The sequence below is a fragment of the Apus apus genome, chromosome 8 (assembly GCF_020740795.1).
Source record: "Apus apus isolate bApuApu2 chromosome 8, bApuApu2.pri.cur, whole genome shotgun sequence".
Taxonomy (NCBI): Eukaryota; Metazoa; Chordata; class Aves; order Apodiformes; family Apodidae; genus Apus; species Apus apus.
In genome coordinates, this window is record NC_067289.1 from 8,172,997 (window position 1) to 8,197,514 (window position 24,518).

Sequence of the window (24,518 nt, forward strand, 5' to 3'; positions counted from 1 at the left end):
AGATTCGGGGACAGCAACGAGAAAAAGCAATGTGCTTTGCGGGCACGTTACGCAGTTCAAATGAACTTCAGGGGTGAGTTCCTGTGATATCTACTGAAGAGAATTAATCCCTTTGGGCCAAATGCCAGGACTATTACTCCAACTTCTGTATTCGTATCTGTTGTGATAAACACTAAATTAAAAAAAAAAACACATGCAATAATTAGAAACAGTCCATTTCAGGTTTGTACAGCAACTACTTTATTATTTTCAAATGCAAATGTCTGCATTATTTGCTATTTTACAATTTTACAAACTAGGTATAAAAGACCATAAATAAATGACATAAGTTATGTGTACCTAAAATTCATGGAGGGGGAAAAATTACAAATTAAAACAAAATAGAAAAATCTCTATATCTAACCCAGAGATCATTCAAATGCACGAACCAAGAAATGCTGTTAGATTTTTTCAGGATGAACTAAATTATAATATACCTCATACATTCTAATTTTAACCACAGTCCTTGCATATTCCAACATACTTGCAGTGACACAAAAAAATAAATGCACTCTCTTTTTATTTGTCTGATTAGTATTTCAGATTTTTTTTTTTCTGGTTATGAAAATGTCACATAAAAGAAAAATACTGCTTTTTAAGTCCTGTTTACTGGTTACTTACCAGCCTTTTGTATTTTATACATATATATTTTTAATACATAAGATCCATCACAAAATTAGTACAGCAAGAAACCTGGACAAACATTATCCAGTGGTGTGTGAGCAGGACAATTTCCTAACAAACAGAGGCTTATCATGCGAGACATTGCCAGGGGTGGATGACCTCTTCCCAGATGGCATACAGTGGAGTGACACGCCCTTTCCTTCTGCCCCCAGCTCCACCTGGGGCAGCACCGTGGCACCTCCTGGCACCCCACCACACTGCCAGGCTGCCCTTGCTTACCTCCCATGCACCTGCAGCTCCTCCTCCTCCAGAGCAAGCAGAATTACAGTTAATGGAGAACTTGGAGGGTCAGAGAGGAGGGAAAATAGGAGCAGGAGCAACCTTGGGACACCCATCTACAGCCCTGGTGAAGGCTGCAATCTCTTCTAATGCAGTGTGTCCAGCCCCACCCTGGAGGGGGGAGTGAGCCCCATCCCGGGGCAGTTTGCTGTGCCCCACAGCCAGCGCCAGCCCCTGTGGCCAGGGAGCAGGCAGGGAGCATCACCCGCTCCACTCCGCATTCCCACTGGCCATATGTTTCCCGGGCTCTAGCTCCACTCCTCCTCCTCACACGACACTAACCGTGAGTTCTCCAAACATAGGCAGCTTCTCTAGGCAGTACCAGTGAGTCACAGCAACGTTCCTCGGGCCACAGAAGGACGAGTGCCCTCCAGGAACCTCGCCAGCTCTTCCTCATCCACACAAGGAACAGGACCACCACTCGCCAGCTAGCTACTGCAACCTCACACTTCTTGCTGCATTTTTGTTCCTTAACTGTGCTGGGAGCAAATGAAGTGTTTTGATTATTACAAGTTTTCACAGCTTGCACACAGAGCAAGGTGCTTCTCTGAATGTAAGAATTGCATATTTTTGTTCGCATTCAACAACTCTTTAAAATCCTATTTGTCAGATAAAAAAGGCTACTTAAGAATTCAGTTCAGGGTTAGCAGTGGATGGATGTGCAGGTGTTGCCTCCATCAACTTGCTGTTGAGAAACTGGTTGATCTTGATCATGAACAGGGCATTAGTACAAATAAACAACACTTAAGAAAATCTTTAGCACCCTTATGAATCCTGTAATCCACAACTTCAAAACTTGGAATTGCCCCTATTTCAGGCTGCAGAACTACTCATCAAGGTTAGTGTGGCAGCTAAAAAATACATTTATAGATACAGAAATCAAACACTTTTTGAAATCAAACACTTAGGTGTTCTCCCTACCATTGCAGACATGAGCTATTGGCCTGCTCTCCTGACAGGGGATTCCTGCACTTCCAGAGAGGTTCTGGGCACATTCACAGGCAGCTCTAGACACGAGGTGACTCACACACACACAAACACACAAGCACACATACGCACCTTTCAGAGGAGATAATAATCCATTATCCACTCAAGGAAAAAAATATATTTATATCACTGCAATGGCACGTTTTGTGTAAAATGTCACTTCAGCACTGTATATAGGCAGCTCACAGGAACTGGGTTTTTTGTTGTGGCACCTGGCCTGGTGTCCATGGTAAGATGTGTAGTGCTCCAGCACCTGCACTCGTCCGAGATGCAGCAGTGACAGCCAGGAGGATGAGGAGAGAAAAAAATCTAAATATATAAATAAAACCAATGATAGGAAGTGAAAGCAGAAGGAGGAAAAAAAAAATCTAGAAGTCTGCAGGGCTTTGACACAGTACAACTGGGTGCTGAGTCTTAACGAGTTACACATCTCTCAGTGAAAGAAAAAAAATGGAGTGGGTGGCATGGGAAAAAAAAAGTAAAAAAAAAAAAAAGTCACGCTGTCTTCAGGGATTGATGACTGTTCAATGTGTGTTTTCCAGGATCAGTGCTAGGGAAGACGCAACTGTGGATCCAGAAGGCTTCAGGTCTAGTCTCTGTACCTCCGTGGTCAATGTGATCAACAGGACGGGCTATGAGGCCAGGAAAGCAAAATCTTATTTCCCTGCACAAAAAGAAAACACATATATTAAACAACAAGGAAAAGACCGACACACCCATGGCCCAACTGCCTCCTCTCAGGTTTCCCAGAAGAAGCAGTGCTGTGGGCAGCCAGATCCTCCACGGCCAGTGCAACTGCTAATTCACATCAAAGGAAAAAACCTGAACTCATCTCTGCAGTGAAGAGGTGGATATGCAACAGGTTCAAGGAATCACACCTCTCTGCAGAGGGGGAAGAAGGATCTCCTGAAGGAGAGAGGAGAAAGTAGGAAGAGTTCCAGTTCTCCCACAAGAGGGTGGCTGAAGGGCAAACACAGGGGGCTGTAGCCCATTGCCAGGCTCATGCTTGCCCGGTTTGGCTGTCTGGAGCCAGTCAAGTAACACCAGCACTTCGCAAGGGGGAGAACCCTTTGCCTTCCTTGACCCCTTTCTTTTCCTCACACTATTTCCAAATCTCACTTCCATGACACAGGTTTGTTTTTTTTAAATTTTCTCTCCTCCAGCTACCATAACTTGTAAGTGGATGTCCCCTCACTGGCCATATCTTATCACAGGGAACACAACCATTGGTGGGAGATCTGAGAACCCAACCATGCGTTTTCACAGTCTTCGTTCTATAGGGACACAGTTCTTTTCATTTTCTGTGGAAAATGTTGGAGTGTTTTCAATTACCTACAGAAGAGCAATTTTACAAACTAGCCAGAATATTACGTGTATTTTGTTTTTGCATAAGAAGACAATCTCAGCAAAATGCAACAGATCTACAGCAAAGGGAAACTTAAAAGTATCTCTGCACTTAAGAAGCAAAAGAATTTTTGCTGCTGAAAGTGCAAGTGTCAGGTCTTTAAAATGAGTAACCACTTCTTATGTTGCCTGGCAAAATGACATTAAAAGATGCAGGTTTAAGTAGTTTTTTAAAAGAAATCTTTAGTTTAGTGAAATGGAAAAGCTTTTATAACTAATACTGCAGAACAGTTTTTACTAAGCTGTCATCACCTGACAGGATCCAAATTTAGCATCCCATATTCTGAACAAGTCGTTTTCTGAGAAAGTTGGGGGTGGGGGAGAGTTAGTGGTTAAAATCAGCAAGTAATTGTTCACAGTGACAAAAAGTGATGTGAGTGACAATACAGTAAGTGTGACTTGTCCAACTGAGTGACTTGTTTTGGATTTAGAATAAATGCAATTATAAAAAAATCTGATCTATTAAGCCACTAAATCATTTCTGAATTGGCTGTCAGGTGTGGAGTGGGACCAAAATACTGTAAGACCAAAGAACCAGGCTTAGAGCCACCAAAATATAAATCTCACCTTTCTGACATTGTGCCTGGCACAGCTGAAATGCAAGGTCTGTTCTAAAGAAGGTGTCATGAAAATGCTCCTCTTATTCATAAGTGGGCCTGATCCTGTCTCTTTTCTATGGTCAGCTCATCACTTTCATCCTCACAAGGACTTTAAAAGGAACCTAATTTAAACAGGCTGTTCAGGAAGAGTAATAGAAGCTTAATATAAATAAAATTCAAGCCTAAATGTGCTCAGAGCTTTACCAGATAAAGCTTTATCTGATGTGACCTAATGAGGACAACCACTTTCCCATAGCCATCACCTCCACCCAGCAACCCAGGGGATGCTTTTACTCAGTTTTCCATCTACTCCTTGGAGGAGTTGGAGGGCAGCTTTTCAAGCAGGTCATGCTCCATCTTGTTTGCCATACTTGCAGAGGGGCACTTAGCCCTCAGCAGTGCAGCCTACACCTGGCACTCACACCCACAGTCACCTCAATAATCCAGCCTTCAGGGCTGGTTTCAAAAGCAAGTTTGGTTCCCACAGCTGATGAGACTGGATCACCATGTCTGAAGTATAACCCTGCTGCATAACATAGAGCTCCCACCATGCCTGAAACCCAAACTCTGCAAAACCATGAGTGGGTTTCTTTCACCCAAAAAGTAAGGGCATCCCTATTGGTCCCCATGTGAGCTCTTAGGAATGAAATGAGTGAGCACCAATACACACTCCTACACCTTGTCTGCACAACCTAACATGCAACAGCTTGAGAGCAAGATCAGGTTTCGAAACTGCAATTTTCACTGTCATCAAATAGAGCAAACAATAGGAAACACTAAGCAATTAGTCTGGGAAACCAGCACAGGTTCATACAAACCAGTTGGGAACCCCAAATGATACATACCACAGCATTTTTTTTTTTTCCCCGAGCAGTGATGAAATCCTAGCAGTTTAAGAAATAAAGCACCACAAACATGTTGGACACTGTACTTCCACTGACCTTCTCCATGTGGCAAAGGAAATCACTTCTTCAAAGAGAAAAGAAGTCCAAAAGCTCCACAGCCACGATTGTCACAGCTGACTACTGGCAAGATGTTCATAAAATGTCTTTAAGTGGTAAGCTTCAGCACAGCACAACAGCCAATAATCTCCCTAGAAGTCCAGTTTTGCCCAGTCATCGACGAGGTGGTTGATTTTATGTCTCAAGCCCATAAATGTTTAGATCACTAACTGGCAGGCACTGATTAGCCAAATGATACTCTCACTGAGGTTTCTGCAAAGTACTAGTGATGCATCAAGTCTGCAGAAAACATCATAGGGCAGATTCTTCATTCCAGTGAAAGATGCACAAAGGTGGTTTCACCCACAAATAAAACACTATGGTTGTAATCCTACAGGTCATAGGGAGAAGGAAAGTACTTTTGCTTTTAAGCACAGTATCTGGCAGCAAACATAGCATCAAAACTTGAATGTGACTTTATATTTATATAGATACACGTATTTTACATATGGTTGATCAACAGAGAAGTATGTTCCAAGAAACAATTTGTTCCAGGTCTGGTTTAAAACGACGGTTTGTCATTTCTGGAGGCCCCCTCCCAACACACACGCTTGGTTTCCACAATCTGTACATCAAGCAATGCTGCAGATCTTTATTTCGACGGGCAAGGAGACGAAGTAAAAAAAGTGCAGTTCTTCAATTAAAGTGCATGGATGAGGTAAACTAATTTCAAGAGTCTTGAGTTTATTCAGTACTGGGTCAGACGGGAACCATCCTGCCGTGCATCTGTTGCATTTGGGTGCGCATTGCTTGAACGCTGCTCAAGATCTTGTTCTGGTGGGTGATGGCAGTGATCCCAATCCTGGCCAGGTCACTGTGGAAAGCAAGAGAAGCAGGGGGCTAAGAACTGTGGATCAGATGCTGGTGCAGAGAGAAATACTAAGAGTCAACCACAAGCAACATAGCAAAAGCAAGGCAGATGTAGAGAGATGTTTAATTAAATAAGTGAAGGCATTGTGGAGGCATTTTAAAGTTATCCTCCATCCAAATGAAAGACATTCCATTCCTTTAATGAGTGTAATGATATGCAGCACAAAGCAAAAGAGGCCGATTAAATCCAGATTTACCAGTTTTTTTGTTATATCACTGAGTACTTACTCCTGGTTCATATGCACCACAGCCTCTAGGGTGGTATAGCCAGCAGCTGTGAAGTTATCCTTGTATCGCTCCATTTTAATGGCTTGGAGCCAGTCACCAACAGAAACAACCGCCGAGAACTCCGGGGAGCTGGGATCCAGCAGGGCTGTGCTAGGTCTGGATGCCAAGCAGAGAAAGGACAGAGAAATGGTGTCAGCGGGATCATGAATTCCAAACCAAAGTTTGATCTCTGCAACAATTACCCTCAATGGTTAGGCAAAGTAGGGGCAAGACGTTGCACCCAGCAAAACTGGTGGCTTTCTGCACAGCAATGCAGATCAAGGCAAGAAACTAAACAAACTGCAAAGCATCAGGCCAATTTTTGCTAAGAATGAATTTGACCTTAGGTTTCTACTTTTGCTTTCAGATTTAATTTGAACCACAATGCCACTTACCATTTCTACCTCAGATGCAGCCAAGTTCATAGAAAATGCTTTTATTTACAAAAAAAAAAAAAGCAGCTGGCAATGCTGGAAGGTGTTCAGCCCACTGGGCCTGTATCTCCCAGGCAGCAATGCCAGACCTTGCCAATCCTGCATGTGTCAGACCTCAGCTCGGCAACCTTAGAAACACCACTGAAGTATGAGCACAGAACTGGGAGCTCACAACCTGCCAGACTGGTTTGGAGGGCAGAACTCAGGGCAGGTTCAGATAAGTCCTGTCTCTAGCCAGGTTTGCAGCAAGCTCAGAGCACTCAATCAAACTCAGGACAGCAGGGAGTTAATCCCCTCTTTAATGAATCCATTCCCGACCGGTGCGTGTGCCAGGAGTGGCGGGAATCATGAGCTTTGATCTTTGTTTGCACTGAGGAATGTGTTTCTCATTTTCCCTTGCACAGATTTGCAAATAATTATTTTTACAAAGTTTCCTTCTCTTATTAATATCTTATTTATTATTTCACTTATATTGTAAGTCACAGTTTCATTAAACCATTTAAAATTACTACTATCTAGCTAACCAAAACAATGATCATTTAGCAATTTATTTGAAAATGCACATTATCAAAAATGAGGTGTGCAATAGTGTAGCTATGTCTTGCCTAAGGCACCAAGCACGTGCTGGTAATACTGGGTACAGCTCCCTCACTGTACTATCTAACACTAGACCAATGATGGCAACCTAGTTATATGCGATTATGCTTCATGTAAAAAGTCATACTATATTAACAATGTTATACACCTATTTGAAATTCATATTCCAATTCAAAGAAAAATAAAGATCTATAAATAGCCATGAACATGGAATGACCTTGAATAGGCTATTAACTTACACACAAAAAATTACCTTGAGCAGCCTATTAACTTTTTAAAAATCTAGATATTTTCAAAGAGCATCAGAAATTGAAAGAAAGAAAAATGGAGACATTCATACTGTGATTCTCAAATCAAATTATCCCAGCGGATCATATTGTGAATCTCACCATGTAAAATATTTCAGCCTCAAAGGTGGATATATTTTGCTAAACTACCAATGCAATTATGGCAATCTGAAAGACGGTGTGGCCATAGGGGCCTCACAGGGTTAATAATCCCTCTTCTGATAATGCACTTTATGAGAGTCACAAAGGGATGTACAAGTTTAAAAACAAAAATAGCTTTTTCTTCAGGATGTTGTTCTGTTGGAGGCTGAATCAGAACCTCTGCTACTCCTTCACTTAATTCTGTATTGTCCAATGGATATTTTTCTGCCTTCTTGTCTACTAACAAGTATTTTCCCATTACTCCTGTTTCTTTTCTTTTAAACTATTTTCCATATTTGCTGCAAGCAAATTTACCTGACAAAGCAAAGACATTTAAAATAAATAAATAAATAAATAAAACCTGGTGTTAATTAGTAAAGCTCCTATTACTCCATCAGTGTTTCACCAGCTTAAACAAACTGCTGATCTGTCCCAACAAAGATATTTTGGTTTTACCCTACAACTCTGGGAGTTTCCTTCCTAAGGTGCTTCTTTTGCACGTACCCGGTATACCACGCTCAGCAAAAAAAAAAACAAAACACAAATGTAATGTGGGATCAGTGGAGACATGAACCTGGCTTTCCACAAAATTAAATTCAAATTCACATAAAAATTAATCCACGCCTTCCCAATGCCTGCAAGGCATTGGCTGCAATGCTGTAATGCTCATTTGCAAATCCTACACAAATCTAGGGTTTATAAAACTGGATGATGTACTTTTCCTGCAGAAAACCACATCACTCCTGTTAGCTACACTGCATTAAGACTACCCTTGCAAGCCCTTTTACCAGGGGGGAGAAGAAGATGTGGCAAGCCTCAAACAGCACTTGCCTGCATCAGAACTTTTCAGGACATGCTTTAGACTGGGCTATAAACATGGTCAGTACTGCCATGATAGAGCAGCAGCTCTGCTCATTCAATTCTCCTCTTCACAGAGCTGGGAGAGCCTGGGGTGCCCAGTGGGGTTTAGCCATGCCCCAGCAAGACCTCTCTGCTCTCCTGCAGTGTGCCATGTCTGCTATGCAGCCTGGCTCTGCAGAGCTACAGACCACGCTGTGATCTGAGGTTTCAGCGACCTGCAGCTTTGCTTGTCATCTCCACTGTGCTCCCTTGTACATCACCATTACAAAAGCACAGCTGACCTGGAGCTCTCACTGCCTGTCCTCTTCAGGCTGTTGGGGTTGCGGATGAGTTTGTCCAGCATGTTGACAATCTGTCCAAATTTAGGCCTGTCACTGCGTTCCTTCTGCCAGCAGTCCAGCATCAGCTGATGGAGAGCGATGGGACAGTCCATCGGGGGTGGCAGCCGATACCCTTCTTCAATGGCTTTAATAACCTATAAATGGCACAATTAGGAAAGGCATTAGAGAGCATCAGACACTACTCACATCTACCAGCTGAGTATCATTTATCCTAGGGCGATCCAAAGTATGGAAACAAATCCCACAATTAAGTGAAACAACATGGAAAATTGCACCAAGACTCAGGCAGTTGGTGGTCTCAGAACTGTCATTTCTCCTTGGCAATTCAGAACTAAAAGGGTACAGCATCCAAAGGAGACATCAGATACAGCAGGGTAATGTACCACAAAAGAGCGCACGACATAAGTTAGAATTAAGCAACTATCCTTATTGACCAGAGGGCGGGAGAAGCAACAGTTCTACAGCAAATCTTTAATATCTGCCAGTTTAGGGTGCAATATGTTGAAGATTAATTCTCCTCCATAATTTTTAGGGTGCAGCAGATCATCCCCCCTCCTGGACTACTTCATCTCTGTTGGTAATACAGACCTTGTACAGAACCTGTTCTCTCCCCACTGTATGGTCTGAACCAAAAAATGCAGAGATGGGAACCCTTTTGTGCAGCTTTATCAAGAAACTTACAGAATTCCAACACAGCAGTTTAAGTATGCATTTCATATTTAATAGAAACCAGAAGAACTCCCAAGCTGAAATAATTTCAAACTCTCCAAAAAAGGGCTCCAGAGCTCAGAAATCTGCTTGCTTCTCAGCTCTCAGGAGAACAGGACGTGACCACGACTCAATTCAGCTATGACAGGGACATGACCCAGAAGCCTTCGGATCTTAATTAATCGATATGACTTTGCTTGCAGGATTCACCATGAGACTAGAGACCAGGAGCACACAGAGACTGAATTGCACTAAATTCCCCCGTTCTCATCTTGTCCAATTAGTGGCTAAAATCCCCTGGGAGGACAGAACAAGGGATATGCTTGCACTATTAGCAGCTATTCAGTGACCACAAACGAAGTGACTCTCACAACTCCAGAAAGTATGAAGATCCTTTTGATTTCTGTTGATTCAACAGATGCTGAGAATAACCTGATGTCCACTTCTGGTTTGTTGTGAAAAGCACTGCTCTCACCATTGTTAAGGAGAAAAGAGTGGTGTGTCTGTGCCATGTACTAAAGAGAGGATGCAAAGACAGCAATACTGGCTTTCACTGTCCTGTTTCAGCCAGCTTCTCGACATGCTTTAGCCCTGCACATCAGCAGGGTTTACCAGCCTCAGACACTAGCTCTGTGCTTGCTGCACTGAGCTCCACCGTGCTGTGTAGACATGCCTGATACAACTGTAGACATCTGGTGTTTTATTTTCTTGCTAAGTCTTGATGACTTCCTGTTAGCAAAGGAAGGCAAGATTGGGTGCCAGAAGACATTTCACATCAGAAGGAAATTAAAATTATATCCTCTGTTTAGATTAAATGCCATTCGCATCTAGACACTCTTTGAAAATGTTCAGCTCTACAGAAGAAAGCAGATGACTTGTAAAATGACTTAACCACTCCCATAACCATATATTCAGATTAACATTTTCTTCTTCCTTTATGTGTTTGTAAATCCCTTGGGAAAAGAATTATGGATAATCTATGCCTCATTTTCACTGGGATAATTTTTTTTCATTTAATAAGAATTCTATTAGCAAAAGCTCTTATTAGCATTATTATGAACTACTCTTCAGGAATAGCAGCCATTGTGCATGTTCCCTCTTGGAATACACTGAAGTAGTCCAGATGGTACGGTTAAACAGGACATGCATAATTTAAGAATGGTCATTTAGGAAAGCTGCTATTTACTGTCCTCGAGGGGCAGCTATGCAATTGTCACAAGGATGCTCTGACTGATAATCAAAATTGGATATGTCTTGTTTTAGATATCCTACAAGTAATAAAATAATCTGCAAGAATTACAAGCACACTGGGGCTTGAAAAATTAACTACTAATAGGAAGTCCTATTAAATTCAAGTGTTTTTTCTTAAAGACTTTCAATAAAGTCGAGATTTTATATCAACATTCAAATCTTCCCTCTCTTGACAGTATTATGATCTGACACCTTAAATGTATTTGTTTCCCTTTACTTCATTTTTCTTTCTTAGTTTAATTGCTTGTAATATTTTTTCCTAAAATTAAAAAAAAAAAGTAAGAAAAAAGAAAGGAAAAAAGATACATGCACACATTTTAGACCCTAACTTGAGAATCCCCTACTCCCTGACCAGGCTTGAAGTACTCAAGGAAGTCTTCATTCCAGAGAGCAACCCTGAGAAAACCGGAATCTACCACCCATTACAATCCTTTTAAAAACCTGAAATAAACGTCTTCCTACCATACTGCAGTTGACACAGAAACACATCAGCACACATCTAAGGCCAAAGATACAGTGGCAGGGAGAAGGAGAGAAAAGGAAGAGGAAGCTCTGAAGAAGACTCACATCCTGATTGGACATATCCCAGTAAGGTCTCTCTCCATAGGACATCACTTCCCACATGACGATGCCGTAGCTCCACACGTCACTGGCCGAAGTGAATTTTCGGTAGGCAATTGCCTCTGGTGCCGTCCACCTGATGGGGATCTTGCCACCCTGTCACCAACAGAAGGAACCACAGCAGAGTGAGTCACTGCCCCAGCACTGTGCGTGGCTGGCACTGTTCTGCACTGCTATTAAAAACACAAACTGGTTGTGTGTACGCAATTCCAGAGCCCTTCTTAAGAAGGCAGCCACTTTCTCTTTTTCTTGCCATAAAACTGTCAGCTCCAACCAGGAGGCAATGCTGCCCATCTGTTTTCTTTAGTCACAAGGAGGCCAACCAGTGAATCGTTAAATGTATTTTTATCAGCCCTCCAAGAGATCTCTGCTTAGGGCTATGGTGAAGCATGAGAACGAGCCAGGGGTTTTACAAAGTATATATTAGAGATTTAGTTGACAAAACAAATAAGTACATGCTGTTAATTACTATTTCCTTGCTTGCCTGTCTGACCTGTTCGGCCTGTTTCAGAAAAATGGGATTACAAACATTTTGCTTTTCAAAAAGGTAAAATAAAGAGAGGATAAACTGGGAAGATTTATTAACACTGTGGTGTTTCCCATGGGCAATATCCCAACTCCTACCAGAGATGTGAGAAGGCAAGCAAGCCTCTGGGCTCTCCCAGTCCCTGTGGGAGGAGTTCAAGGCTAGACCACGGTACAAGGCTGCTTTTGATACCTGTTGGAGAGATCTGCCTCTTGCTAAAATACTGCTTTTTAAGCAAATAAAACCACTTGGCCATCTGATTTGGGCCACTGAGGTCCTGCATTGTTTTAGATTCACTCCATCCTGTTTATCTGATTTTGCCTTAGCTGAGTGATCCCCGGCCAGAGAGCTCTCCTTTTGTTTATGCTAATATGCAAGGTGTTTTTAATTGAGCTTTTGGTTTCCTGCAGTTTCATCTGGGGAATGACTTACGCTGAACAAAGGTTTAGGGCTTTTTCATTTGCTTTTATGCTTTTTTGATTAAGTTTATTTTGGTAGTTGTTTTTCTCAGCAATCTTCTTTATAGTTTTACCCATATCTGAGTGCCAGCGTGTGCATACTTAATGGTTTATTGTTCTAATATCTCTCTCAAGTGTTTAATATGGACTTGTTCCAAAGTCAAGTGAAATCCAAAGGGGTCCTTCTCCTGGCTTCTTTGGCCATTTCATCAGGCCTCTTGTGAATCAGGCTGTAGCAGAATGAGCTTTGTGTGGCTACAGGATGCTTCACTTTAATGATCTATATGAATAACAGGGAGGAGAACACACTGTTCTCTTGAAGGATGCTTCAAAAACTGCATTTTATTGCATCGTCTCTGGTTAGGAAAAAGCTCTACTCTTTTCAGACACAGATACATGGACATTTTTTATACATGGTTGTCATTCTAAAACTTGCTCAATAAGCTCTTTTTATTTAGCTACTTGAGTACGGTGCAGTCAATCCAAATTTTCCTGATCCTTCATTACTGATACCAAATGAAGAAAATGCACTGTAATGCAAATGCCATTGATTCCCTGTGGTTTACTCTTGAGACCAAACATAATATTTTATCTCCACACACTAAATTCAAAGGGAAGGTTTTCAATTGTTTCTGTCTTGCCCTTGTGTGCTTGTCTAAACTTTGATTTCCCTGAATACAGCTTTTCAGACCTCTGCTTCTGCTTCTTCCACTTGCCACCCTTGTGAGTGAGAAATACCAAGGCTGGCCAGCATTTAATACTACATGTGTCTATCCTTCCTTGTAATGAACTGCAAATCCATTAAAGGATGAGTGTTGGGATTAAACTGCAAAATCTGAGTACTGCAAAGAAACTCTGCACTAGGGAGAACAGATGGAGAATGGCAGATATTCAAAATGAAGAAAATAAGCAATTAAAAAAGGAGACTTTATAAACTTTTTTTTTCTTTGTGCACGTGTTAATTACAGGGGTATTGGTACAAGGCTGGTAATGGTTGGGATGCTGTTCTGTGGCCAGAAGTACTTGCATTAGTGCTGATCCACATGCAGCATATTAAAAAGGCTTTAGCAAAATTAATTAACTGTGGGATGCTGAAGTATAGATAAAATGGGAAAGAAACAAAAAATGGGGAATGCAGGCTTCACACTTTTCCCAGTCCAAGTTCTTTAGGTCAAATTCATGACTAGCTTTGTGATGGACAAATGTGGATTCAACTTTTTTTTTTTTGTGATATATCTACACTTGTTGAATCAAGCTGTGGTGGGATTAGCTATTTGCAAATAATTATGCGTGTCTGTAGGCATCAGAAGGAATAGAAACCCAAGCTCTAATTTCTGCCATCAGATTCCTGTCATGCACTCTAAGAGCACACTGATGGAACCAGAGGAATACATGGGCCACAGCCCCAGAGAAGAAATACTGATGTAGGTACAGATGTAACAGTAGCACTGCAGCAATTTATACTAGCTATAGAGTCTGGGTCAATGTTTATTTTTAGGTTGTGATACAGGCTTTCTCTTATAACTGATATTATTTTAAAACACACCACTGTCATCTCCCACACAGTCGAGTGTGCAGGCAGGAAAACCCATTGGACCTTTTCTTTCCCTCCTTACCCGTGTGGTATAAGCTGCTTCAGGGTCGTCTTCCAGGACGCGGGACATGCCGAAGTCAGAGACTTTGCAGACCAAGTTGCTGTTGACCAGAATGTTCCGAGCAGCCAGATCCCGATGCACATAGCTCATGTCAGACAGGTATTTCATTCCTGAGCCAATGCCACGAAGCATCCCCACCAACTGGATCACTGTAAATCTACCATCGTTCTTCTGCATATGAGAAAAGGAAGAAAATCAGAGAGCATTAAGCTAAAAGCTACATTAATGCCATTGGTGACACTGGCAAAAAGTGTATCTCTGGATTTCCATGTTCTCTCAAATAAAATGCAATGTTATTTCCTCAATCTACTGACTTGTGTCTATAATTCACCAGTGAAGTACAAACCCAGAGGTTCTGTCACAGCTTCCAGTGATGCAGTACCCAGTTTGCAATGAATCTCGTTTTTAATGAGCCTATAGCACTGCAATGCTTTAAAAAATGGAGCAAATCAGAACAGTTGCCATTAAACAGGGATTATTTAAGACCCTGCTATTTTAAACATCACATTTATTCCAAATCCTTCCACTTTACATTTATTCTGTGTTTTGATAGGAGCAACACAAGAAAACAGAATTTCCCAAATATGAACAGAATTTATTTTAAAATGCTGATCTTCAGTATCTTTCTGAAAAAAACAACCAACCAAACCCAACACCCCCCCCCCCCCCCAACAGAATTAAATCCAGAAAATGTTTCCCAGTATAAAATCTCTTTAGCTTACTATGAAGAAATCACCTACCCTGAGGAAAGCATCCAAGGAGCCATTTTCCATGTACTCAGTTATGATCATTACTGGTTTACCTGGAGTTCACAGAAAGAAAAAACACAATTCCTTGATGAACACCAATGTTAATGGGATAAAAATGGGTTGCACATGATTTTACTGCCAAGACACCTGGCTTACACAATCTAATTTAATTTGAAAAGCACCAAGCTTATGCCCCAGCTGCGGGGAGCAAGAGAAGAAATATTACAGGACAGAAACATTTAAAGGCCCCATCTGGAAGGTTAACCCTTTGGTTGACTCACTGACAAGGTCTTTAACTAAAGTGGCTCCTGTTCTCTAAGGAATATATGAATTCATAATAGAGAGCTAAGAAACAAAGATCTGTTCGAACTTGACATAAATCTTTGGTGTAATTAAATTTCTTGCTGACTAGAAAGCCTTCCTCTTTCCAAATGGAATTTGTGCATGCTTTGGTCTCTCTGCCTCTCTTAAGATCAACACTTTAGGTGAGTCAGAAGCTGTCAGCAGGTACAAGGTACTCCAAGACAACTGGACTCAAGAATGCAAAATATAAGTTGTTCCTCTCAACTTTCTCTGTCCCAAATTTGTATCTCATGTCTCTTGTTATTTACAAATGAGCCAAAGCCATTTGACTGATGAAGTCAACCACAGGATAAATGATTAAATGCACTGTGTCCCAGGTTGGGCTTAGTGCTTCAGCAGCACTCAGCTTTCCATCTGCAATACAGACACACAAGCTGGGCAATCTGAAGAGAAATGGAATGCCATTTTAGTGATACAGGGATGATTTCCAGGTGCTCTCCTACCTAAAGCAACAGCAAGTATATAAATAATGCTTGATGTTGTCTTCAAGAGCTTTAAAAAGTCCTATGATGCTGAAACTGAAAACGTTTAGGAACATACAAGTAACACTATTTCACAGGGCTAAATCATACCGGATATTCAGCACGTAGATATTTGCAGAAAGGGGTCAACATCATTTCCATTCTCCATAAGCAATGGGAGATGTAGAAAAGTGACTTAGCAAAGGTTGAACGGCAAAAGCCCAGTCCCAAGATGAGCACGGGAGTCAAGAGAGCACCTGGCAGTCAGCACCAGGCTGGCATGGCAACCCTTCCTCCCAGTTTTGTTTTAGCCATAGGAATTTCACCCTAAATAAAAGACAGCGTCCCAGAGAAACTCTGCTTCTGTACTTCCTGGAGCAGCTCTGAATAACAGTAAATTGTGGGGAAAGACCCAATGGACGTGTCACCTAGACTCTAGATAGCTCAATACTGTCCTGGCATCAGAGGTATCAGAACTACTCAACTTTTCCTTGCTTCTGTTACCAGCAACTATCTGCTCTAGAACAACCAGCTATGAAAATTACCCTACCATGAAATGCTGCAGCACTGAAAATTCCCCTAATAATTTCTACCTCAGTGCATTTTTCACCAAGATGCTTTTTTCATTATTTGTCAGGGACTTCTGTTTTTGAAGAAAACAATATGTTATAAGGACTGACTGAAAATTTTACTTAGGCAAACATGTCCGTGTTACACGATTTTTTTCTTTCATTACTTAATTTCACCTTTTCAGTCCTAACCTATCTTTTGCAGGGCTTTTACTATTCCTCTTTCTCTCTCCCTTCCCAACTGATATCAAAACTCTTACTGCTTAGGTCCTGTGCAAACTGGCATGCCCATGAAATGCCAGTCTGGTAGCTGAAGCCCTTTCTGATTTGCATGATGGCGGCAGAGAAGTGATGGTGCTGCACAAAGCAAACTGCTCTGGATGAAGGGCTTAGTGACCTTGGCTGAGTACTTGTACCTTTAAGGAGAGAAACATGATAAAATATCATTCCCCTCTAATTCACCTTTGCAAGCATTCTTTGGTGGAAAGAGAAAAAACTCCAACCAAATCTGCATATGTCACTGTGTCATTTATCCTTTGCAAGTGTGACTAGAAGCCTTCCACTGAACAAATACAGCTAAATGAGTTTTAATTAACCTTCCTCAATCAAAAGATACTATGTCAACATAGGAAGGGAGACTCTTTCAGTCCATTAACATGTAATTTCATTACTCAGGCACTTCTTTAGCAGGGGAGGGGGACAGAGAGAGGAGAAGATACCATCAGCGAGTCAATTATTAAAGTACTTGACTAGCAGCCAATAATGTATTCATGGTTTTTTGCTGCCTCTCTCAACCCCTATCTAGACTACTATTTATCTCACATTTTAATTTTCAGTTTATTAAATACATTCATTTATCACAGCATTCAGAAAACCTACGGAGAAATTGAGATAAATGTCTTCTTAAGTAGCCCTGTTTACCAAACACTCCAGCTCTGAGGTAACCAAGCTGGCTTGCTGTGGAAGGAGCAGTTCCAGCGAGGCAGGCAATGAAATGCTCTCAGGTCAGGCTACCACCTCCTCAGTGAAAATTTCAAATCATTTTAATTCAGTGACAACTGCATTATGCAAATGCCTACAGTCATTTATAACTGCTAGAGCTGTACTAGCTCAGGGGTTTCCAGCTACGGTGGGATTTCAACACAAAGATTCCCCTTGTTGCCTTCCTTTTACAGAGGTGCTAGAAAAATCCACTGTTGTAGCACTGTGGCCTGACCACAACTCCCCCCGCTTTGTTACAAGGACAACAAAAAGACAGAGTCAGACCTGTGAAATTTAAACAGAGTAGTACCTTTTCATTTCAGTTTAGAGGGAGGCCCTCAGTAAATGATGGCAAAATAAGCCCAAATATTACAAAATCTGGGAAGATTTCCAGAAACACAAGTGTAAGCATGCAGCTCCCACTGACATTCAAGAGGGACAGAGTTTTTCAGTGGTATTGATGACTTTGGCAACCCTCTATGGGAGACACTTTGTTCTCCTAGTAATATTTAACTTTTAAAATTTTCATCCATATCTAATTTTAACTCCTTGCACTATTAATACCCTGCCTTTATGTTCATCATGCATAGCATCAGCTGCAAGTGGTAAGCTTCACAGATTGAACAGCAGCTCACAAGATTGTTGTCTGTTTTATTTGCTACCCTGAGCATGAGTGCCTATATCCCAAGGGTCTTCTAGGATTAGGGATCAGCTTTGCCAACATGCTACCTAGGGCAGTTGAAGGAGGGACAATAACTACACCACAAGGGCAACCCCCTATGGAGTCAGACCTAAGCACATCTGTCTCACAGGTGTATCTGTAGTTCTTGCCTACAAACAGCACCCAGCAAGCACTGTCATTCTCTTTCTAAGGCAGGGTTCATGGCACAATGAACACTAACAAACTTAAAAAAAAACCCAAAACCAAACAAACAAAAAGATCAGCCAGGTAAATTCTGTAGAGTGAAATTACCACACCTGTAAATCAGTGAAAACAAATAAGCAGCTTTCACACCAAAACAGCCAACTTCATTTCAAAGGCTTGTTCCTTACATCTGTGCTTTGTACCTTAAACATACGACTCTGTAGTTTTGTTTTGGTATTTTCCCCCCAACCATTTTAAATTCTTTGCTCACCATCTGCTTTTGCCTATCCCGTAACAATCAGCTCAGTCTAGCAAAGATGTAAAAGATGCCTGCTTGGCATAGCAAGGAGGAGGTGAAAAAAAAGCTAACCCCTGCAGTATCAATTCCCCCTACAAAATCCTGTACAAACTGCCTACAGATAGAGTATCAGTTGAAACCATAAACCCATTTATAGCTGACAACAAGATTAATGACTTGTCCTGCACTGATTTCCTCCTATTAGCTATCAGTGGTTCTATTCCATCTGTCATTTCACAGGAAGGAGGGGAAAAAGAATAAGAGAAAAATTAAAACAGCACAAACCGTCACAGACTTAATTCCTCAGTGAGTTCCAAATAGGACTTGTCATGAAAATGACCTACTTACATTTAGTAACTACACCTTCCAAGTGGATAATATTGGGGTGGTCAAACTGTCCCATGATGCTGGCCTCACTCAGAAAGTCTCTCCTTTGTTTATCAGTGTAACCAGCTTTCAGGGTCTTGATAGCAACACATATCTCTCTTTTTCCTGGTACTTTGAGACGTCCACTGCATACTTCACCAAATTCCCCTTAAAGAAAAAGGCACAAGAGTCCATAGTCATGAACATGAAGCACATACTTGTATTGTCAAACTGCTATATCAGTTCATCTGGGGGAACTGTCATACAAAAATCATAGGATCCTATGCTTCCTAAAAGCAAATTTAAAACTATATTTACAGACAAAAATGCAAAAGTCCTGGCACTTACCCACACCAATAACTTTTTCAATCTTTATGCAGGAGGCATCGATTTCTTTGGCAAATTCCCTCACAGCTTGGTTTGGATCCTCATATGTAAAAGGATCCACATATGTTCTAACACCTGCAAGGCAGAAATGTTTTATTTGAAGTCACTGATCTACATGCTGCTGAACACAGAACATATGAGACTGAAGCCTTAATGATATACAACAGCAAAGAGAGTGTACAATAAAAATGTACTGTAAGCCAGGAATGACTGATGAAGGAAGGAAGGATTTGATGTATTTTTTTCCTCTGATGCGATTTTTTTTTTTTTTTAATGTAAACATTTAATATTTCCCAATATTTATGTAAGGAACAGGCTTTTGCCAATAAACGAGCTTCACAAATCACTGCCATCACTAATATGCCAATAGCCTGTCATGGACCTAGGAGACTAAAACATATCCAATTTCCCTTTGGGGAGCTAAGAAATTCTGAGATCAGGTCCTAAGTTTGGTACCTGGATGACTGAGATGGAAGTAACAGTAAGATTCAGTCCTGGAAAAAAGGCAGCAAAAGTTCACATTCCCTTTCCTGCAGGACTACCTCCAACCCATCCAGAAACTGTTTTACCTGAGTATTGTGGGAAGAATCATGCCTAGATATCACTAGCCAAGAACAGATGTCTTTCAGCAGAATGCAACAATGGAAAAATTTGATGAACCTTTCTCTTGCCTGTCTTTAAAAAAAATTTTACCCAGCTACTTCTATTTTCCCATTACTAAAGTGCACCATTTCAAAGGAAGATGTTTGCAAGAGAGGAAAATGGAAAAGTATTCATCTCAAAAGGAATGTCACCCCTTCTTTCCCAAGCATCAGAACATGGGCCATGTTTTGTGAACCGAATCAAAAAAACCCAAGCACCACTGCCTCTTACCTTGGTTCAAATGCTTCTCCTCATCTGCCTCTTGCTTAGCCTTACTGTACTTACTGCGCCTGTCAGAACAGAAAAAGAGCAATACAATTCAAAATAAGTATGTGACTTTGAGACAAGCTCAGCCTTCTCGACCTGCTGAGACTTGAGCTGTTTGCACCTGCCATGACCTGTGCTCAGCAGCTCCCCTACCAGCCTGTGACACAACACACACCAGTGGGGTGGGAGACTCCTCAAACTGCTCTAAGTGTTACTGGCATCAACAACAGCATCAAGGAAAGACAAACCCATTTGCATCTTGGCATTTAAAGAAAGAAAACAGAGCTTGTGTTTTGGCTACTCTTTCTTCAAAAGTGTATTTGCAATTGTGCGCAAAAAGGGGCCAAATCACTTTTTAGCTCCCATCTTACATGGATTCAAATACTAAAACAGAGGTGTTTCGGTAGATTGATTTTCAAACATAAGGCAAATGCCAATAACAACACACTTATTTAACTGCAAATTTAAAGTAGCAACACAGTAATACAGAACTCTGGATGGCAGCAAAACAAACCCCTGACCACAAAAAATGTAGATCCTAAGGATTTTGTTAATTCTTTTAATCACTATATAATTGAAGGGGGCAAACAGCTCCTAATGGTAGAGCTCCTCTGCTAATCCTCTGAGCTGGAGACAATAATGTAGTGTAGCATGTTGATGCTGCAGATGACTATTTCTACACCTCCACACACTATATTGTACCAGTTATGTATTTAATTAGTTCAGCCTTAAACTTCAATGGACAAGTGGCATTAAGAAAAGTTAATACAAGAGGTTCTTCTGTTAGGGAAGATACTGAGGAGTCAGTTCAGCCAAATCTGTACTTGGATTTGAAGGTTCCCTGCACCTAATGCTACACTGATACCAAGATTTTGTTTTGGCTTTTACCATCATTCACTGAAAATTCAGAACCAGGCATTAAGAACAGACATTGCCAAAGAGAAGGGCCTACTCCTCAGTTTGCCTCTTCCTATGGAAGTCCCAAACTCCCAGCGTGTCAAAGCCATGTTAGGTAAATGGCAAGAGTCTGGGCCGGTGTGAAGAAAAGGAAGGCAGGAGGAGTAACCAAGTCTGGAGAAGAGAAGGCAAGACTGGCACTGCCTGCAATGTGCAACCCACTGAAGTAGGGCAGGAGGGAACCAGGCCTACCAGGGGCACTGGGCTGAGTCTGGGCTAGAAGTCTGAGAATATCGAATGGGTAGAGGCAGAAAACGGGAGTGGGTGAGAGAAAGGCCCATCAGGAGCTGTAAGTTAAAAAGGGCCAAAAACTTGCAGATAACAGGAAGAAAATAAGTGACCGAGAGCCTCACCTGCAGCAAATCTTTCTGAGTCTTGCCAGTCCCCTCTGGTCAGCAAAACCCTCTGCCCATTAGCAGAAAGAATCTCACTTCCCACCCTGCGCAGGGCCTGCGATGAACAGCCCTGTCAGCTGAAAGGCCGTTGCCCAGCCTTTGTCTCTGCAGTTCTTTAGAGCTGGGTGTTAAACACACTATGCCAGTAATAAAAACTTATAAATTAACCATGAAACAGAAGGGGGAAAAAAATCCTGTTTGACATGTGAAGACTACCTGATGTTTGAACCAAGCCTCACAGGTCCCAATAACATCAACATGACTTAGATTCAGACATAAAAAGGAGGTACACATCCAACTATAAATAGTTGGGAACTTCTTTTCTTGATGAAAGTCAATTAAACACAAATGGCTCCAAATCACAAGAGCAGCATTATTAATAACCACACTGGATCCAAACATCAATTTAAACCGTTTATCTCACTAAGGACTTACAACTCTGGTATAACTGAGCCACGTTAAAGAAAGGGACTATGTTCTGCTCCCAGATACTGAACTGGAGTAGATGGAAGAGGCAGCACAAATCTCACCTAATGTCATCCCAGTCAGCTAAAATGATTGCAGAGATGGTTTCAGGTATTATACAACTTCTCTCAGAGGAAAGAAAAAAAGGAAGGAAAAAAAAAACCCTCTGCATTTTAAGCAGGACCCCTTCAGATTCATGTTATTAATGTTCAGGCACAGATGGGCAATATGAAATACAAACAGGCTTTGCATGAAAGCATTTGAAGTATGAAAAAATGCTCTTTATCTTATTTTTAAAAAGTACAAGCACCCTAACAACAGATAAAAAAATAACCTCCCCCACTAAAACCCAAAGACATGCAAAAGGCAAAGGGAAACAAAGGGATTACTGTTCAGGCAATATAATTGTAGCTTATTAACTTTAAATAATACCTTCCAAATTAACTACCAACTTCCACTTCTCTGTGTCACCTGTTGACCCGTCCTGCTTGGCTGGGGGCAGGACACTCCTGCCTGCCATTGTCCTCAGGAGCCCCACAGCACAGGGCAGGCGGGGCTGGAGCTGCCGCTGGGCCAGCTCAGCTGAGTGGCAGAAGGAAGCTTTTGTCACAGATTTGAACCCCGTAATTACAGGGATTTTGGCGGTGGTGATTAAATAGCCGGCATTCAGGAAAAGAACACTGCAGCTTTCAGAAACGGTGGGGGTCAGAGAGGCAGGCAGGTCACAGGTGGGGGCTGCGATGCAGAGGAGGTAAGAGCAGAGGGCACCGGAGCGCAACAAGCCGGTGCCGCGGGGCTGTCCCCCCTCCTGCTCCCCAGACACAGGGGGCTGGAGGAGGTGCTCCCTGGGGGCAGCTGGTTCAACACCACCAGCAAAAGGTGGGCACACGCGTTCAGCTGTTTACAGCTCACAAGAGAAATCAATCTATCAGTCGAAAGATTTGCCAACAGAAACTTTTCCCTGACCAGAGGATTCTATAGGGCTATCTTACTCCACACAAGCCCTTTCAGAAAGTGGCTCTTTCTGTTTTACACTTTCCCAAATCCCTTACAACACTATTTGTGATATTCTAGTTTCACCCAGCGTTCCCACAGGGCAGTTTAGGAACACACCACCTCCTGCATTCTGTTCTACAGATATGCTCATCTTAACCTCAGGAAGTTTAAACTAACATATAGGCAGATGAATTCTCATGTTAGCATAAACACCGTGGTTGCAGGACAGAACCAAACAGCTTGAGCTGCCTGAAGGCAAAGTCCTTACACAAATTCTGTTGTAAAGACGAATTTTGGGATTTGAGCAATGACTTGAAAAAAACACCATGCTGTATTATTAGTGATAACAGAGTTCAAAAGTGGGCACTTCCAGCACATGCCCAGTTCCAACATTTGGCTCATGGATGTAGATAGATGGATCTGCAGGCCATAGCACAGCTTTGATTGTACAAATATGACTTTTAGGTCTTGACTAGATCACTAAACTCTTCATGGGGACTGTATTGACAGAAAAGCTTCTTCACATCTGAAGTCATCTTGGAACAAAGTATAATTATTTTTCTATTAGCTTCTGCTGGTATAGGAACATAATGAAATATCCCCAAAGCCCACACCTCTAAATGACATTGGCAAAGTGGTTAAAATCGTTAGAGTGATAGTGAATATTAAAGTAGATTCTGTTTATTGAGAGCTACTTCCAGCTACTAGAGAGCTGTGTATTGAGGAATGCTATTAATTAGCAAAGCACCATGCAGTAGTATGCACAGAGCAGTTTTACTACCCTAGTATTTCATTCATCTTGCTCTCTGTCTTTCTCCTTCCACAGCTTCCGTAAGACCTACCACTGCAGAGCTACAGGACATTTCTGAACCCATGGCCACCAGCATACTTTTATCTCCATTCCCTATAGCTTGGACCAGCCTTTCGTTCCTACTGTCCTCTTGCTCTTTGTCTTGTCTTTGTCCAAGTTGAACACTTGTGGGCAGAGATAACTGAACAGACAGCTGGAGCGGTGGGAAGACCTGCCTGAGCATGCACCCACATCAGTGAGTCTGTCAGCTACCTGGCTCCAGGCAGCCTCTCCTTTGACAGCTTTATGGCTGATACTAAAGAGAATCAATATGAGGGCAAGGGGCTGACACTTCATTTTCTAAAAAGTGATCCATTGAGGGCCAATCACCAAGCAGCGTTTATCAGCCTTGGGAAGCGACATTTTTTTATTGGGGGAGGAGAGGAAGGAATCATCTCAAGGCAGCTCGACAGGCTCAATTCTCCAAGGTGGCGACTCATAATTAGAAAGCCAATGTATCCTGCTATCAATCCTGCCTTAAATAATAAAGTGATCAATAAAAGTGGAAAGGACATTAAGTCATCAAGCTCAGTGTTGCTATTTGCTGTTGCAATAGCTTTTAATAAACCTATCTCTCTGCACTGCATTTTCATATGTTCTGCTCTTCTTGCCAGCATGGAAGCTTTGAGTTAAACACCCACAGAAAGCTGTAACAACACGTGCCTACTTTTCAGATATTGCAATCATCGTGACTTAACTGCTCTTTAAAATAATTTGAGAGCAAATCAAGATGAATTTGTGCACATTTATGTGCTGATGCCATTAAACTGATCAGAGATTGACAGAACATGCATCCCTCAGATCCCAGGCTACAGATCTCAGAATTGCACTGAAGCAAAATAACGCTGATCTTTTTAAATGACACAGAACACAAAAATGAAGGCACAAACACTGACA

General features: G+C 41.7%; 1 protein-coding gene across 2 annotated transcripts in view; it reads right to left on the reverse strand.

Annotated features, from left to right (window-relative positions):
* Positions 1 to 216: 216 nt before the first annotated feature.
* EPHA4 (EPH receptor A4) overlaps positions 217 to 24,518 on the reverse strand; it is a 105,063-nt gene continuing 80,761 nt past the window's right edge. Inside the window, exons 9-19 of one of the 2 annotated variants that reach the window (XM_051626518.1) lie at positions 19,923 to 19,981; positions 19,011 to 19,124; positions 18,645 to 18,830; positions 14,751 to 14,812; positions 13,972 to 14,181; positions 11,318 to 11,467; positions 8,732 to 8,925; positions 6,092 to 6,247; positions 4,934 to 5,807; positions 2,062 to 2,653; positions 217 to 1,481 (exon numbers count right to left, since the gene is read on the reverse strand). In XM_051626518.1, the coding sequence (XP_051482478.1) occupies positions 5,693 to 5,807; positions 6,092 to 6,247; positions 8,732 to 8,925; positions 11,318 to 11,467; positions 13,972 to 14,181; positions 14,751 to 14,812; positions 18,645 to 18,830; positions 19,011 to 19,124; positions 19,923 to 19,981 (1,246 nt within the window). In that variant the 3' untranslated portion in view covers positions 217 to 1,481; positions 2,062 to 2,653; positions 4,934 to 5,692. Of the gene's footprint in view, positions 2,654 to 4,933; positions 5,808 to 6,091; positions 6,248 to 8,731; positions 8,926 to 11,317; positions 11,468 to 13,971; positions 14,182 to 14,750; positions 14,813 to 18,644; positions 18,831 to 19,010; positions 19,125 to 19,922; positions 19,982 to 24,518 lie in introns of both variants that reach the window. The other variant, XM_051626517.1, reaches the window with a different exon arrangement.